General features: G+C 36.6%; 1 protein-coding gene across 1 annotated transcript in view; it reads left to right on the forward strand.

Annotated features, from left to right (window-relative positions):
• Positions 1-8,869, forward strand: part of SUZ12 (SUZ12 polycomb repressive complex 2 subunit) — a 42,462-nt gene extending 33,593 nt beyond the window's left edge. Inside the window, exons 10-16 of the mRNA XM_012648344.1 lie at positions 251-428; positions 2,300-2,391; positions 2,593-2,736; positions 3,228-3,385; positions 4,721-4,919; positions 5,365-5,444; positions 8,131-8,869. Coding sequence (XP_012503798.1) covers positions 251-428; positions 2,300-2,391; positions 2,593-2,736; positions 3,228-3,385; positions 4,721-4,919; positions 5,365-5,444; positions 8,131-8,476 — 1,197 coding nt within the window. The 3' untranslated portion in view covers positions 8,477-8,869. The remainder of the gene's footprint in view (positions 1-250; positions 429-2,299; positions 2,392-2,592; positions 2,737-3,227; positions 3,386-4,720; positions 4,920-5,364; positions 5,445-8,130) is intronic.
• Positions 8,870-18,512: the final 9,643 nt, after the last annotated feature.

Below are 18,512 nucleotides of genomic sequence, written 5' to 3' on the forward strand. Positions count from 1 at the left end.
TTGCCAAATTGCTTCTCACCTGAGAGAATAGCTGCCTCTTCTAGAAAGCCTGACTTCTCCAGTTTTACAATGTCTACTGTTCCATATATTTGTGTTATTTGCCTGACCATCCTCTGTCAGCATTTGGATTTTCAAGAAAAATCTGTTGATTTAGATCAAATCCACATTGATTTACACTGAGTATTCTTTTAGTCCTGCAGTTTCTTTCAATTCATTATATGAATCCTCACTCTTCATGTTTATTTTTTAGAGACTGCCTCCATTTGAAACATTTTCTCAGGGACCTACGTTGCAGTTCACTCTTCGTTGGACAGGAGAGACCAATGATAAATCTACAGCTCCTATTGCTAAGCCTCTTGCCACTAGAAATTCAGAGAGTCTCCATCAAGAAAACAAGCCTGGTTCAGTTAAACCTACTCAGACTATTGGTAAGAAAATACTGTCAAAATAATGGTTTGTAAAAAAATTTAAAAATAAACATAATCATTTGTAGAGTTAGGTCTTATGGTTTAGATTAGTTCATTTGTGTTTCGTGCCATGTGATTATTTTTTGGAAAATATTATTTGGCTTATTAGATAGATTATGAGCCTCGGTAAATTAGGGTTCTCCTATATTAAATGTAAAGTTTTGTGTTGAAGTACTGATCAGTAATTCTTTATCTACAACCTTTGTGCCAGATTTGTCTGAGAATTTCAATTTTAATATTTTAGAAGCATGATGTGGTATATAGTATATGTGCCATATATAACACCTCCAAGTAGAGTTCTCATGTTAACTTAGGACAAGTTTTTCCACTAAACAAATTTGCCAGAAACTCAGGAGGAAACGATTGCTTTTCAGATTGGTTTTAAGATTTTGGAATTGCAGGTATAAAGGACTTTGGGGCTATACTTTTTATTATTCATGTAAAAATTTTTTTGTGTTGTAGAACTGTATTCAGTATTTCATAGTGTTTCTACAATTTTAGGCCTGGAAGAGGGTCATCAAAACCTGGATTTACCAGGTTAAATTTTGCAGTGAATTTTTTCTTTCCTCCTAGCAAAACTGCCAGGAGATGCAGTCAATTTTTTTTTTTTTTTTTTGAGACAGTCTCACTGTGTTGCCCAGGCTAGAGTACCGTGGCATCATCCTCGCTCACAGCAACCTCAAACTCCTGGGCTCAAGCGATCCTCCTGCCTCAGCCTCCCGAGTAGCTGGGACTACAGGCATGCGCCACCATGCCTGTAATTTTTTCTATATATTTTTAGTTGTCCAATTAATTTCTTTCTATTTTTAGTAGAGACGGGGTCTCGCTCTTGCTCAGGCTGGTCTCGAACTCCTGAGCTCAAACAATCCGCCTGCCTCGGCCTCCAAGAGAGCTAGGATTACAGGCGTGAGCCACCGCGCCTGGCCTGCGTAAATTTTTAAGAGGAGAGATTTAGGGAAATTTTTTAAAAGAGCTACAAATGGAGTTAGCTCTCTGCTGAGTTTCAGCCCCAAGTTACAATATTCTGTCATTTTATATGTGTCTGATAGGAACACTGTCCTTGATCGTAGAACATTTTATCTGTCTGTTTAAAGAAGTCAGAAGGCTTAAGATGTTGTCTTTGACATTAACCATTCATCTTCATTCATTGTGTGCAGATCATTGTTTTGGTCAGATTAAAAAGATATAAGAAATGGCCTGTGTCAGGGGAAAGATTTCCCAGTAAATTATAGTCTGCTTCTCAAAATACTCTGAAGCTAGTGTAATAGGTCAAAGAGTTACAAAGAAACTAAGAAAAAAGTTTTATAGAAACTGTACATGTAGGATGATTATGTCAGGAAAAATAAATACCTTTTTCCCTTAAAAGGAAATATACCATCATCATTCTCCTTTAGATTTGGATTAATTTTAATATAATCATTTTTACTTTATTTCTGGTAAACCGGCACTTAGTTGAATGACTGTATTCCTAATCCCCAGCAATGAGCAAAAATCAATAAAACTATACTCTGACCTCAAAGTGCTTAAAGCCGCATAGTGATCACATATAATTACTTTGGGTTACTTTTATAATGGTTTAGGACAATGGAGGATGTGTTTAAAGGAAAAAATGGGCCCTGCCAATGAAAGAAAACCTTTAACCTCTGATTAGGGGTGCTGATTATAAGACGACTGTTCCTGTGATCATCAGTTGAGGGAGGAAACAGAAAATGTGTTAAATACCACAAGGAGAATTCTATGAAACTTTCAGTGTTTAATCATTTTTGTGAGATATGTTATTTCACTTTTTAAAAGCAAGTATTTTTATTAAATATAAAAGTGTATATTTTCAGCTGTTAAAGAATCATTGACTACAGATCTACAATCAAGAAAAGAAAAAGATACTTCAAATGAAAACAGACAAAAATTAAGAATATTTTATCAGGTAAACATAGCTGATCCTTTTTTAAGTAATCATGAAATGCATTTTTTATGTTAAATCTGAAATTTTTGGCATATTTAAATAGAAAGTATTGCTGATTTGATTTTCCTTTTCAATTGTTTTAACTTTTTAGAAGTGATAGTGAAACAAAATATCTTGATATGTAAGTTAGAGATTTGCTATTTTTTGTTTTTGTTTTTTTAGTTCCTTTATAATAACAATACGAGACAACAAACTGAAGCAAGAGATGACCTGCACTGCCCTTGGTGCACTCTGAACTGCCGCAAACTTTATAGTTTACTCAAGCATCTTAAACTCTGCCATAGCAGATTTATCTTCAATTATGTTGTGAGTAAAATTTATTTTTTCTTACCAGTAATATACATTAAATATAAGACAACCTGACTTCTAAAAATTGTAGTTTGTGTAAAAATACCAAAATTTCTTCATTTGATAGATTGTTATATGCATGAAATACAGTGAATGATTCAGAGTTTATATTTGTAATAAAAGTATTTACATAGTGTACCTGTATTGACTCACAAAATCCTTACAGCAGCTCTTTTAATTAAGTGGTAATTTTCTTCTTCTTGCCTAGGCAAGAAGTAATTTATACAGTCACCAAGCTAATAAATGGCACAGTCAGTATTTTAACACATCTTGTTGACTCGAGTTCTTCTGACTTCCTGTTTACCATGCTGATATTCCCGGCTCATTTAATTTTTCAAAACATTAAGAACCAACAAATTCTTTTTAATTAAATAAATTGGAGGGGTAGGTATTTAGGGCAGGATAATTAATATTTTCTTTTCCTAAACACCTTACTGTTTTTGTTACAGTATCATCCAAAAGGTGCTAGGATAGATGTTTCTATCAATGAGTGTTACGATGGCTCCTATGCAGGAAATCCTCAGGATATTCATCGCCAACCTGGATTTGCTTTTAGTCGCAATGGACCAGTAAAGAGAACACCTATCACACACATTCTTGTGTGCAGGTATGTAAAAAGGCATACAACAAAAGTTTGCCTGACTTTTATCAGTGATGTTAGAGGAAAAAAGGGGAGCCAGACAAAACTACTAGTTCGGTGGAAATCATTATTTTCCTATGATAGGTAAGTTTTTGGGGTAATACACTGCTTTATAGCTCTTTTTGGCTCCTTCTGCTACAGGGGTTTTGTCACATCCTCCTTATAGCTTTATCCTTGAGATTTGACTATTAATGTCACTACTTCTACAGTGGTTAATGGGATTAAGGAATTTTCCTAGTGGAAGTTTCTGTGTGCACATCTAGGTGGGAACCTGCTAGACAGGGGCATACTTTATCTTGGTAGTGTGAAATATAAAGAACTCTATTCTTGTTATTTAATATTTCATATGATAGTATCCTTTTAGGTAATACCTGAGACTGATTCTCCATCCATTAGGCTTTATAGTCATAGTGGTATGTTCACAGCAGTAGATTTGACTGCTGAGATTAAAATTATAAAGGAATTTTTTATATTTGTAAAAAATTTTTTATATTTGTAAAAAAATTTTGAAGAAACAAAATTCCTGAACAGGTATGTGCGTGTGTAACCAGTGTTATAGTTTTTCTACTTTGTGAATGTATATGTGTTAGAATACACAATTTTTTTTTTTTTTTGAGACAGAGTCTCACTCTCTTGCCTGGGGCGAGTGCTGTGGCATCATCCTAGCTCACAGCAACCTCAAACTCCTGGGCTCAAGCGATCCTCCTGTCTCAGCCTCCCAAGTAGCTGGGGCTACAGGCATGCGCCACCATGCCCGGCTCATTTTTTTCTGTATATATTTTTAGCTGTCCAATTAATTTCTTTCCATTTTTGGTAGAGACGGGGTCTCGCTCTTGCTCAGGCTGGTGAGCTCAGAACGATCCGCCCGCCTCGGCCTCCCAGAGTGCTAGGATTACAGGCGTGAGCCACCACGCCCAGCCAGAATACACAATTTTGACATGTAGGATTTTATATGCATATTCCTATCTGAATGTGCCCTAACTAGCACCTCATTTCTTTTTCACCTTTTCAACCATGTTTATTTTTTTTTTTTAAAGTTTATTCTACACACCCACAAAGACAGATTTATCTTTAAAACTTTGGTGTTTAAATTGATATGTTAATAGGTTTATTTTATATTATGTATAGAAAGAGAATAATTTGGGGGGGAGGTTGCTGCAAATACCATTGTTTTGTGGTTAGTTTTATAAAATGGTAATACAATGATATTGCACATTATTGCAGATCTCAACTCATAGTCATGAGGTTAGATGATACAAATGTAGATGCCATATTACATCAACATTTATTTCTTTTCATTAGGCCAAAACGAACAAAAGCAAGCATGTCTGAATTTCTTGAATCTGAAGATGGAGAAGTAGAACAGCAACGAACATACAGTAGTGGCCACAATCGCTTGTATTTCCATAGTGATACCTGCTTACCTCTCCGTCCGCAAGAAATGGAAGTAGATAGTGAAGATGAAAAAGATCCTGAATGGCTAAGAGAAAAAACCATCACAGTAATTATTATTACTATCTTTATTGGCAATGATCTTAGAATTTTATTAGTAAATGAATTTTGTTTGAAAACTATTGTTTAATGTAAACTAGACTTTTGACTTAATGTAAAAGAGTTTTTCCCTAAAATAAGGAATCCTGGAATGCATAATTTTCACAGTTGGGTCATTTTTAAAGTTACCAAGTAAAGGAAATACAGCTTCATATGAATTTGTATCATGTATTTTCTTTCTATATTTGTGGGTAACTTTTATAACTTAGGATTTCCCTTTTAAAATTACTACTTAAATAGAAATTGGTTTTAAGAAAATGTTGCCACTTTGCTGTATAAATAAATATACTGTGGTATTTTCAGTTCCAAAACATTCTAATTTTGACATTCTCACAAGTTTTTCTGCATTTAATAGGTTTTTTTCTTTTTCTTTCTTTCTTTTTTTTTTTTTTTAGCAAATTGAAGAATTTTCTGATGTTAATGAAGGAGAGAAAGAAGTTATGAAACTATGGAATCTCCATGTCATGAAGCATGGGTAGGGTATTTCTAAATTGATTTAAATTTTTTGTTATTCTTTATTTTCTTTTGCTACTTCACATTCTATAAATCTTCCTTTGTTTGAATCTTATTTAAAATTTGATTAGTTTAGATATGTATCTCAAATCCTATTCTAGTCCAAAGTATTTTAATTGGATAAGGAAAAATAGTGATGCTCAGAAAATTTATAAAGAAGGTGCTAGTTCCTAGCTCCATCAAACAGAATGTTTGTAAAGGGCCTTGGATTTCTTCCTTTCTTTCAGTATTTACATGAAAAATAATGTTACCACTAGTTGAATTGAATTTAACTTTTTCGCATATTGTGACTTAATGTACAAGCAGAATAATATCTAAAAGCTTATTAGAGTAATATGTCCTTTATTAATTAATGACAGGGTCTCACTCTGTTGCCCAGGCTCAAGTGCGGTGACACCATCGTAGCCCACTGCAGCTTCTAACTCCTGGGCTCAAGCAGTCCTCCTGCCACAGCCTTCCAAGTAGCTGGGACTACAGGCGTGTACTACCACCCCACCTCTAAATTTTTTTTTTTTTTTTTTTTTTTTGGTAGGGACTGGGTCTCAATGTTGCACAGACTGAGTCCTTTTTTAAAATGACCAATTTGGCCGGGCACGGTGGCACATGCCTGTAATCCTAGCTCTCTGGGAGGCCGAGGCGGGCGGATTGTTTGAGCTCAGGAGTTCGAAACCAGCCTGAGCAAGAGCGAGACCCCGTCTCTACTAAAATTAGAAAGAAATTAATTGGACAACTAAAAATATATAGAAAAAATTAGCTGGGCATGGTGGCGCATGCCTGTAGTCCCAGCTACTCGGGATGCTGAGGCAGGAGGATCACTTGAGCCCAGGAATTTGAGGTTGCTGTGAGCTAGGATGATGCCATGGCACTCTAGCCCGGGCAACACAGGGAGATTCTGTCTCAAAAAAAAAAAAAACGACCAATTTGCATTCCTTTTATTGCGAGGGAATACAAAAATAATATGCCATGTGCTATAAGACTGGATGTCATAAAAATTACTTATCACAGTTATTACTATTATATACTTGGGGGGGGTTGGGGGAAAAAGGTCTCACTCTCTCACCCAGGCTGAAGTACAGTGGTGCAATCATAGGTCACCATGGCCTCCAAGTCCTGGGCTTAAGCAATCCTCCCACCTCAGCCTCCCAGATACCTGGGACTACAAGAGTGCGCCACCATGCCCAGCTAATTTTTAAAATTTTTTTTATAGAGACAGGATCTCGCTTTGTTGCCCAAGCTGGTCTCAGACTCCCGTCCTTAAGTGATCCTCTTGCCTTGGCTTCCCAAAGTGCTGGGATTACAGGCTTGAGCCACGGTGCCTGGCCAGTTATTACCACAATTTTACTCAGAATAAATATATGGCTTTTCTGATTTCTCATTTCTTTACCATTTTATAAAGGTCAGGGTAGAACAATTTTATTTCTCATGCTTTTGTTGCTAAAAGTATGTTCCCAACCATTGTTTTTTCCTACAGATCTGCCTCCTTCCCTGTGCGAACCATTTACCTATCATTATACATTTTTCTTCTCTACCTTCTTTATTATAAAATCCTCATTTAAGGCTTTGTTCTACAACACATACATCTATGGTTTTTTCATTTATAGATAAATGAAATAAATGGCAGGGGAGAGCACCTTTTTTTTTTACTTTTAGGGAGTGAAGAGGAGTTGGTGTGTAAGTTCTAGTATGGGTGTATGACCTGTTAGCCTATTTCTGTACTGCCCTTAGGCTATGAATACTATTTACATTTTTAGTGGGTTGTACAAAAGAGAAAAGACAGAGATCAACATAGGGCTTGTGTTTACTCCATGGTGTTTTACAGATAGTTTGCCTGACTACTGTTCTAGTCATTAAAACTCAGTTATGAGTGAAGTGTGTGGAGGGTTGGGTTAAATGTGTTTTTTCTTTTGTCCTAATATGCCAGTTTAAAGATAGAATTTTAGTCAGATCACTTCATTCAGTTCTGTTTGAATTCATTGATCTAAATCAGTTAGTGTAACAACTATCGGGGTTTACTGTATAGTGGCATAATAAAGTAGCAGGTAGTTGGTTAAACTTATTTGATATTTTAACATCTGCACGTAGGCCTTACAGACTCCCTGTTGGACTCTCAGTGTCAGTGGGTAACTGAGCAATTACTCTATTTGGTTCTCTTCGTATTTCATTAATCATACATTTAACCCACTCACCACCAACACAACCACATTAACATCACTTGTTGTGACACCTTCATTTTTTCAAAGGTTTCCCATGAACTTAAGATGTAGAGAGGCACTACTTCTTTAATAGGAAAGTATGTCAAGATCAAGGGAGGGGAATTGCTAATGTGTACAGAGTTCATAGAAATGGTGTTGGCGAAAGAAGATATTTTATACATTTAAGGCTCTTGTAACTAATTTGATTAGGAAAACAGAAATGATATCTACCGCTCTAATGGCACCTGTTTAAGCTCTGGTTAGACTAAATCTTTTTTAAAAAATTTATAAGATGGTAAGCTCATTAGGATTATTGAATCTCACTTTCACTATGGTTTTACTGCTTGTTAAATCATTTACTGGATTTGGATATAGTCTTATTCTATAATGGTTATCACTATTGTATTTGACAAAAGTGCTTTGTATCGCTATTGATGTTTTGTTTTTATTAAATAGGTTTATTGCTGACAATCAAATGAATCATGCCTGTATGCTGTTTGTAGAAAATTATGGACAGAAAATAATTAAGAAGAATTTATGTCGAAACTTCATGCTTCATCTAGTCAGCATGCATGACTTTAATCTTATTAGCATAATGTCAATAGATAAAGCTGTTACCAAGCTCCGTGAAATGCAGCAAAAATTAGAAAAAGGGGAATCTGCTTCCCCTGCAAATGAAGAAGTAACTGAAGAACAAAACGGGACAGCAAATGGATTTAGTGAAATTAACTCAAAAGAGAAAGCTTTGGAAACGGATAGTGTCTCAGGGGTTTCAAAACAGAGCAAAAAACAAAAACTCTGAAAAGACCTAACCCCATTTTATGGACAAACACTGAAATTGCATTTTAGGGAATTCAGCCTCTAAGAAGAATTGTGTTTTTATTTTTAATCATAGGTTCCAAACAGGCACTGTTAGATGAAGTAAATGATTTCAACAAGGATATTTGTACCAGGTTCTACTTCATTTCATTATGCAGCATTACATGTATGTCAGTTTTACTGCTGTCATTAAAACATTCTCTAGTTTGAGCATGAAAGCAATACTTCAGAGAAAGTATTTTTAACTTCAAGAATTGTTTATGAAATATATTGAATTGATAATCTAGAAATTATTTCCTATATTTAAATTATAATGTTTTTTGCATTTGTGAGTGACTGGCTGTTTTTCTATTTTGTAATTGTGAGAAATTTTCTTGGGGAGGGAAAATTGGAATGTGATTCCCTTTTTTAGAAATTGAAGGATTTTTGTGAAATTATGTTGCATTACTATTTGCAATCAAACCTTGATCCTTGTTTTTGAAATCATTTATCAATTTGGAATGAAAAATTACAACATTACGTAAGTTCATTTTACAATTTTAAAATAGCACTTCTTCATCTTATGCCTGTTTGAGAAGATATTAATTTTTCACATTATTGACAGTGAAATGCCATGTTGGTTTATAAGGTGACTGACCATTTGTTTCCATGTGTATAATTTTAGTGCATTGCTCACCCAGTACATATTTTTTAAACTTGAACGTTTTTCTGGTTTGGGTTTTTCTTTTTTAATTAGATAATCCATGGAAAATTCAGCTGTTCACATCTTTAAATTAGGATTGTAAACCAAGGGAAGAATGAGTGTGAGGTTTTAAGATGCCACTTTCAAGGGGGGGGAGTGTCCTATAAAAATGAACCAGAAAATGTTATACCTTTTTTTTCTTTACAAGGATGTCTTTGTAATGTATTTCATGATTAGAATATCCAATACAGATAAGCTGACTTGAATCATTTTGAGCAATTTTGCCCTGTGTTATATGTGTTTTATGCACATACTTGCAGTTGGATTTTCTCCAACAGAAAGTGGTTTCACTACTGGCACATTAACAAGCACCAATAGGGTTTTATTCCAACTCCAAGCACTGTGGTTGAGTAACATCACCTCAATTTTTTATTAACCTTAAAGATATTGCATTTTCATATTCTTTATTTATAAAGGATCAATGCTGCTGTAAATACAGGTATTTTTAATTTTTAAATTTCATTCCACCACCATCAGATGCAGTTCCCTATTTTGTTTAATGAAGGGATATATAAGCTTTCTAATGGTGTTTTCAGAAATTTATAAAATGTAAATACTGATTTGATTGGTCTTTAAGATGTGTTTAACTGTGAGGCTATTTAACTAATAGTGTGGATGTGATTTGTCATCCAGTATTAAGTTCTTAGTCATTGATTTTTGTGTTTAAAAAATAGGAAAGAGGGAAACTGCAGCTTTCATTACAGACTCCTTGATTGGTAAGCTCTCCAAATGATGAGTTCCTTCCAGTAAATTCTGATTTGCCTCTGGATAGTGGATCTCAAGCATTTCTCTCGGGCTTTAATTTGCTAAAGCTGTGCACATATGTAAAAAAAAAAAAATAGATTATTTTAGGGGAGATGTAGGTGTAGAATTATTGCTTATGTCATTTCTTAAGCAGTTATGCTCTTAATGCTTAAAAGAAGGCTAGCATTGTTTGCACAAAAAGTTGGTGATTCCCTCCCCCAATAGTAATGAAATTACTTCTGTTGAGTAAACTTTTTATGTCATCTTATAATAAAAGCTGAAAAAATCCCTTTGTTTCTATTTATAAAAAAATGCTTTTCTATATGTACCCTTGATAACAGATTTTGAAGAAATCATGTAAGATGATAAAGCATTTGAATGGTACAGTAGATGTAAAAAAAATTCAGTTTAAAAGAACGTTTGTTTTTACATTAAATGTTTATTTGAAATCAAATGATTTTGTACATAAAGTTCAATAATATAAAAGCTGTATTCTGTTTTGTTTTTTCTTGTTATTATGCATTGTTAATGCATGCATTAAAATTTTGGTTTAGATAGCATAGTAAGAATCCAGAAAAAGTACACCAGCCTCAAATGATGAATCAGAGCTAAAAAGAAATTAAGAAAAAATTAATGTGAAATCCTGCTTTCATCAGTTGCAAGTAGTATATGTCATTTATGGTAATACATAAATATTTAAAAATTTATATACTTCAGAGTAATGTCAGTATTAGTCAACCAAACAGCTATGGCTTGGTTGTGCATCTTTGGTTGTAGATTTTTTTCTTTTCCATTTTCTTTTTTTTTTTTGAGACAGAGTCTCGCCCTATTGCCCAGGTTAGATTGCCTTGGCATCATAGCTCACAGCAACCTCAAACGCCTGGGCTCAAGCAATCCTCCTGCCTCAGCCTCCCGAGTAGCTGGGACTATAGGCATGAGCCACCATGCCCGGCTATTTTATATATATATATTTTTTTTTTTTTTTTTTAGTTGTCCAGCTCATTTCTATTTTTTTAGTAGAGACGGGGGTCTAGCTCTTGCTCAGGCTGGTCTCAAACTCCTGAGCTCAAATGATCCACCTGCCCTCGGCCTCCCAGAGTCCTAGGATTACAGGAGTGAGCCACCGCACCCTGCCCCTCCTATTTTTAAATAAGCATATACCCCTTTGGTAGATTTATTGCTTATTACTCCAGAGAAAAGGTGAATTTATACAGGTATGAGAATAAAAGTTTTTTATATTTTGATACTTAAATTTATGAATCACTTAGTGTAGGACTTAGAATGTAACCGGGGTCCAGCAAATATTAGCTCATTTCTTCACTAATCCAACCAAGAGTTTCTTTTGTGTGGGTTTCTAAATGACCCGTATTTCTCTTATTTGGGGAGCTGATTCTTTTGTGAAGCCTTTTAGGGGAAGGATCATGGTTGCCATGTGGGTTATGAGGCTTACGGAGCATTATTTCTTCATTAAACACTCAGTACCTAGTATGGCCTATGCATTAGCTAGGCATGGGGATACAAAGATAAATAAGCCAGATACTGTTCTCATCCTTAGGCATCTTAGATTCTAGAGAGGAAGACATTCATTTACATTTTACTAAGTCATGTCCCATAGTGTCTAATCTCAGACTAGTGTCCTGGGACATAGGGAATATAGTGGAAGAATTATGGGTTTTGGAATTAGGCTTGGGGTTGAATATCAACTTTGGTGTGTTTGCAGCTTCATAACTCAGAAAGTTATTTAACCACACTGAGTGTTTCCTCAACTGTAAAATGGGATTAAAGTACCTTCCTCAACAAGGTACCTAGCACAATAACTGTTCCTTGGTTAGCATCACTATTCCCTTCTCTACGACCAAACCATTTGGCCTATTTCAGTCCTCTACTCCCGCCTCTGAAGAAAAATCATGTGCTAAATAGTATAAGCTTGTTTCTTCTTCCAAAGCTATTTTAAGAACATAGAAGTCTCTTGAGGGACTAATTCTAACTCTCCTACAAAACCACAACTTTTCTAACATTGCTTTATACAAAATTAATGCATAGACGTGGCATATAAAAGTCAATTTTGCTTTAATTGACATTTAATTTCATGGAATAAAAGCTTTTGTTAGTTTTACTGAATATAGTTTTTGTCTTTTAAAAAGAAAAGTACTAGCTTTAGTTCAAAAATATTTACCAGACATCCACATATCAGGAAATGTAGGCTACTAGGTAGGTCCCAGACTTTTGGATTTTACAGACCAGTAATATAGTCTTTAAATGTTTTCCTTTTGCCGGGCACGGTGGCTCACGCCTGTAATCCTAGCACTCTGGGAAGCTAAGGCAGGCAGATTGTTTGAGCTCAGGAGTTCGAGACCAGCCTGAGCAAGAGCGAGACCCTGGCTCTACTAAAAATAGAAAGAAATTAATCGGACAACTAAAAATATATGGAAAAAATTAGCCGGGCATGGTGGCGTAGGCCTGTAGTCCCAGCTACTCGGGAGGCTGAGGCAGGAGGATCGCTTGAGCCCAGGAGTTTGAGGTTGCTGTGAGCTAGGATGACGCCACGGCACTCTAGCCCGGGCAACACAGTGAGACTCTGTCTCAAAAAAAAAAAAAAATAAATGTTTTCCTTTCTATTTTGTCATACAAGAATATTTACAAACAAAACAAGAAAACTTGCTATTTCATTTTATAAAAGGACACAGTACAAAAAAGCCCAATAATTTCAGAACAAAAGATAGTCTTTTAAGAGAATAAAACCGCTATGGAGACTTTTATTGCTTTGGAGCAGTGACTCCTAAATTTGCCTTCACAATAGAATCATCTAGTTTCTTAAAAAGGAAAGTAACAGGAGGCCAGGCGTGGTGGCTCACACCTGTAATCCTAGCACTCTGGGAGGCCGAGGTGGGAGGATTGCTTGAGCTCAGGAGTTCGAGACCAGCCTGAGCAAGAGTGAGACCCCATCTCTACTAAAAATAGAAAGAAATTGGCCAAACAACTAAAAATAGAAAAAATTAGCAGGGCATGGTGGCGCATGCCTGTAGTCCCAGCTACTCGAGAGGCTGAGGCAGAAGGATCGCTTGAGCCCAGGAGTTTGAGGTTGCTGTGAGCTAGGCTGACGCCACGGCACTCTAGCGCGGGCAACACAGTGAGACTGTCTCAAAAAAAAAAAAAAGGAAAGTAACAAAATAAAACAAGCCTGAGGTCCACTGAGACCAATTAACTTAGAATTTTTGCTATGTGGGTACAAAAATATACTTAGAATGAACACTATTTGATAGCACAACAAAGTGACTATGATCAACAGTAAGTTAGGGTGTACTTTAAAATAACCAAAAGTGGAAGTGGAATATTCCTAACACAAATGTTAAATGCCTGAGGTGATGGATCCCCCAATACTCTGATTTGATTAATTCATATTGTATGCCTGTATCAAAACATCACATGTACCCTGTATAGACATACAACTATTATGTACCCATAGTAATTAAAAATAAAAAATTTTTAAGAAAGCTCTCCAGGTGATTATAATGTGTAGCTAAGGTTGAGAACAACTGCTACAGAAGATACAAAACCTCAAATAATTTATAATCTAGTGGGTTTAAACCAGGTATCAAGGACGTTGGTCCTTTGAGATGGGAGTCTGCCAACCTCTTCATTTGCTGGCAAATTAATAAACTCCTCTTTCCTTCGCCTCAAAAAAAAAAAAAAGCAGATATCACAAATACACAGAGGGTTGACAATTAAATGAGTTACACAGCTGGGATTATACCAATTTAGAAAGACTGGAAACAAAGAGAAGATAACATAGTCTTCCAAAGAGAAAAAACATACAACATACAAAAGAACAAACAAATGGCATTACACTTCTCAACACCAGAATCTAGAAGACAATGGGGCATTCAGATTCTGAGGAGAAATGATCTCCAACCTAGAATTCTTTACCAGACACTCTCAGTGAAGTGTAGGATAGAATAATGAGATTTTTAGTCCTCTATGTCTCAAAAAATTTACCTCTTGGGCACCCTTTACCAGGAAGCGGAAGGTACTCCACTAAAAACAAAGGAGTAATCCAAGAAAGAGGAAGACATAGAATATTGGAAATATGAAATGTAACACTGGATTGTACATTCTGGCACTGACTGGTTTACATGTGTGTGGGCAGTTGTGAACAAGTTTAGGAGATACCTAAGTGTGTGGCTGTCAATAATAGTTGTCGTGGCCGGGTGCAGTGGCTCACGCCTGTAATCCTAGCTCTCTGGGAGGCCGAAGCAGGCGGATTGTTTGAGCTCAGGAGTTCGAAACCAGCCTGAGCAAGAGCGAGACCCCGTCTCTACTAAAAATAGAAAGAAATTAATTGGACAACTAAAAATATATATAGAAAAAATTAGCCGGGCAGGTGGCACATGCCTGTAGTCCCAGCTACTCGGGAGGCTGAGGCAAGAGGATCGCTTGAGCCCAGGAGTCTGAGGTTGCTGTGAGCTAGGCTGATGCCACGGCACTCTAGCCGGAGCAACACAGTGTGACTCTGTCTCAAAAAAAAACAAAAAACAAAACAAAAACCCAGAAAAAAACTACTTATAAATCAAATGGAATTCTACAAAATGTTCAAGCAACCCAAAGGAAAGCAGGAAAAAGAAAGCAGAGAAACAAACAGAGAGAACAAACGGAAAACGAAGAGTAAAATGGCAGGCCTAAGTCCAAACATATCAATAGTAACATTAAATGTAAATGGTTTAAATAGACCAATTAAAAGATGGAGATTGACAGAGTAGATTAAAACAAAAAATGTGACCCAACTATATGCTGTCTACAAGAAACTCACTTCAAATATAATGATACAGATAAGTTAGAAGTTGGAAGTAAAATGATGGAAAATATATATCACGTAAACATTAATCAAAGGAGAACAAGAGAGGCTATATATATATATGTGTGTGTGTGTATATATATATACACACACATATATTTTTTTTTTTTTTGAGACAGCATCTTGCTCTGTTGCCCAGGCTAGAGTGTGGAGTGTGGTGGCATCCTCATAGCTCACTGCTGTGAAATTATTCTAATGATAATCTAATTTTCATTCTAAGTCATGTACTCTTTTTTCTAAATGTCTATTTTATTTTTTTCTCTAAAACCCAGTAATTTTACTGAGATATGACCTGGTGGTGTTGGTTGTTCTGTATTCTTAGGTATACAGTGTGCTCTTTCAATACAGTTTTTTTTTTTTTTTTTTTGGAGAGTCTCGCTCTGTTGCCCGGGCTAGAGTGCTGTGGCATCAGCCTAGCTCATAGCAACCTCAAACTCCTGGGCTCAAGCAATCCTGCTGCCTCAGCCTCCTGAGTAACTGGGACTACAGGCATGCGCCACCATGCCCGGCTAATTTTTTCTATGTATATATTTTTAGTTGTCCAGCTAATTTCTATTTTTAGTAGAGACGGGGTCTCACTCTTGCTCAGGCTGGTCTCGAACTCCTGACCTCGAGCGATCCTCCCACCTCAGCCTCCCAGAGTGCTAGGATTACAGGCGTGAGCCACTGCACCCAGCCTCAATGTAGTTTTGTATCACTTTCTTAATGTCTTTTAGTTAACTATGAAATAGATCAAACCTGTAAGCTAACTGTTCTGTGGACATGTCTTTCTTATGTGCCTTCATTGTCTATAGGGATGTTATTCTGCTACCTTGTTTTTTTTTTTTTTTTAGAAATGGGGTCTCGTTCTGTCACCCAGGCTGGAGTGCAGTGGTGCAATCATAGCTCACTGCAGCCTTGAACTCCTGGGCCCAAGCAATCTTCCTGCCTCAGTCCCGACTAGCTGGGACTATAGGCATGTGCAGCTACGTCCAGCCCACCTTCTTGATCATAGTATCTCTCCTGCCAGGCAAGTATTCTGCTTGATTTTAATTCTACTCCCACCAATTTTTCCTCAGTGTGGGAGCCTATCCTAGAAGAGTCTAGCAGGTTAGTTTTGAGAATTCATAAGGGCCAGACCACTCCAGCGCCCTCAGATTTTCTTACTGTGCAGCAAAGGGTTAACAAGCAGTTCTGGGTTGTCCACATTCTTCACATTCTAAAGAAAGGTTTGGCCCTTGCAATATCCTGCCTGGTAAGAGTGTCCTTGTTTACCTGGCGGCCTTGAGCCATGTATTACGAGCTTGACATGGGAAAAGCCAGAGACTAAGGTCAGACACGTGGGGAGGCAGCCATAACTACATGGCTCATTCGCAATAAAAACCAAGGCTTAGATGCATTTCCCTGATTGACAATGCTACTCTGTATTGTCAAACATTGTAGCTTGAAGACTTAAGTGCTATCTATGATTCCACTGGGAGAGGACAAATGGAAGCTTGTACCTGGTCTATCCTGACCCCTGCCCTATGTGCCATTTTCTATTGCTTATTTTAATCTATATCCTTTTGAGTTCTGTGTCCTTATGGCAAATCACTGAATCTGAGAGTGATCTTGAGCATTTCCAAATACACTTGCCATGGGGCCCACTGCACTCACCTGGTATCGGAGAGGAAAATCCCTTGAATTTCAGCTGCTGTTTCCAAATTGTTCCATGGTGCTTTCCAGTGAGTGTCTATTGACTATTTTGGGTTTCTCCTGTTCTCACATCTGTCAGGCTCTGCCCCTTCTCCTTGCTCCTGCACAGACACTGAGATCATGCAGGTCTTGCAGCGGTTTGTGGTTTGTATCCACTAGCTTGTATTTTGGGATTTGTGGGGGTACCTTGTCACCTGGTCTTATTTTAAATGTTGTCCATGGGATTTTACATTTGCTATCTATCTAGTTGTTCTATTTTGATGTGTGGATCATAAGATATTAAAAACTACACCGCTACCACTAAAAACCTTCTAGAATCCATCTAGTACATTTTAGTGAATAATTGAATATATCCGAAGAGGCAAGGAAAAACAAACCTGTAGCAAAATCGATTGTTATATGTGGAGAACAAGGGGAACAAAGAAAAGGGGAGCACTTAAGAGTAAATCTTTTGTAGTTTATACAGAATATTTTGGGGGGAGAGAAAAATATGGAGCTAATAGAATTCTGTTCATTATAGTAGCAAATATATTAGGTTATTAAGCATAGAATGTCCAATTTCCTTAAGTACTAAGTTTGACTATTGATATCTCTAACATTTCACTTTGACACGTTTTTTTTTAATCGTGAAGGTACATTCTCAGTCTTTCAAACGCACATTTTGGCTTGTGATTATCTTTCAATTTTTTTTTAGAGCAATTTTTGTGAAACCATGGATGGATAAGTAAAAAAAATTCTTGTTAGTTCTGAATGTGAGTCCCGCTATGGAAGCAATGCAGCGCAGGCAGCTTGAAATATCAACAAAGTGTTTGGGAAAGATGTGGCTAATGAACGCACAGTACATAGATGGTTTGAGAACTTCCATTCTGGGGATTTTAATCTTGAAAATGAGCCATGTGGTGACCTGAGACCAAGGTGGATAATGATGAGCTGAAAGCTGTAGTGGAAGTGAATCCATCTAAACCTACTTATGAATTAGCAGCAAAGTTTGACATTACTATTCCAACAACATTGGACCATTTGAAACAAATCAGCAAGGTAAAGAAGCTGCATAGATGGGTACCATATGAATTAAACACGCTTCAGAAATCATCTGCAAGCTTGCCTTTCTTTGCTGTGATGACATAAAGGTGAACCATTTCTATACCATATTGTTACATGTGATGAAACATGGATTCTTTTCAACAATCACAAGCATTCGGCACAATGGTTTTATAAAGATGAAGTGCCAAAACACAATCCAAAACTGAATATTCATCAAAAAAAGCTAATGGTGTCTGTTTGGAGGTCCAGCGTTGGTATTATCCACTACAGCTTCATGAAACCTGGTCAGGTAGATTACAACGGATGTCTACTACAACCAGTTGGATGAAACAATGAGGATGCTTGTGATTAAGCAGCTGAGATTGGTCAACAGAGACAAGTTAATCCTCTTGCAAGACCACTTGTCACAAAAGACAATGCTGCTCAAACTATAGAAGCTGGACTTGAAAACTCTGTCATCCACTGTATTCACCACACCTTGCTCCAACTGACTACCACTTCTTCCAGGCTTTGGACCACTTCTTGCAAAGAAAAATATTCAATTCTCAACAAGCTGTGTAAAATGCCTTTCATGATTTCATTGCCACTTGCTCTCCAGGCTTCTTCGCTGCTGGCATAAGCAAGCTACCACTATGATGGCAAAACTGTGTCGATAGTTTAGGCACATACTTTGATTACCTGGACTGCTTCTTGTTTGAGATATAATAAACTATACTTTTCATTTGAAATCAGACTTTTCATATTTAATGACCTAAAATATTATGGTACAGAGAAAACATCAGATTTTTCCATACCGTTATATAAACAAATTACATTTGCTAATGTCCTTCTTAAAGAGCACACGTCAAAACTAAACATACTTTTCTACTTAAAGCAGAGTGGGACTATTACTTCCCTAATTATGGATGTCGCCAACAGTCAAGCTACAAATTCAGTTTAACTCTCTTCTTCACCCCTACCTTC

The sequence above is a fragment of the Propithecus coquereli genome, unplaced genomic scaffold (assembly GCF_000956105.1).
Source record: "Propithecus coquereli isolate 6110/MARCELLA unplaced genomic scaffold, Pcoq_1.0 Scaffold281, whole genome shotgun sequence".
In the NCBI taxonomy this organism is placed as follows: domain Eukaryota; kingdom Metazoa; phylum Chordata; class Mammalia; order Primates; family Indriidae; genus Propithecus; species Propithecus coquereli.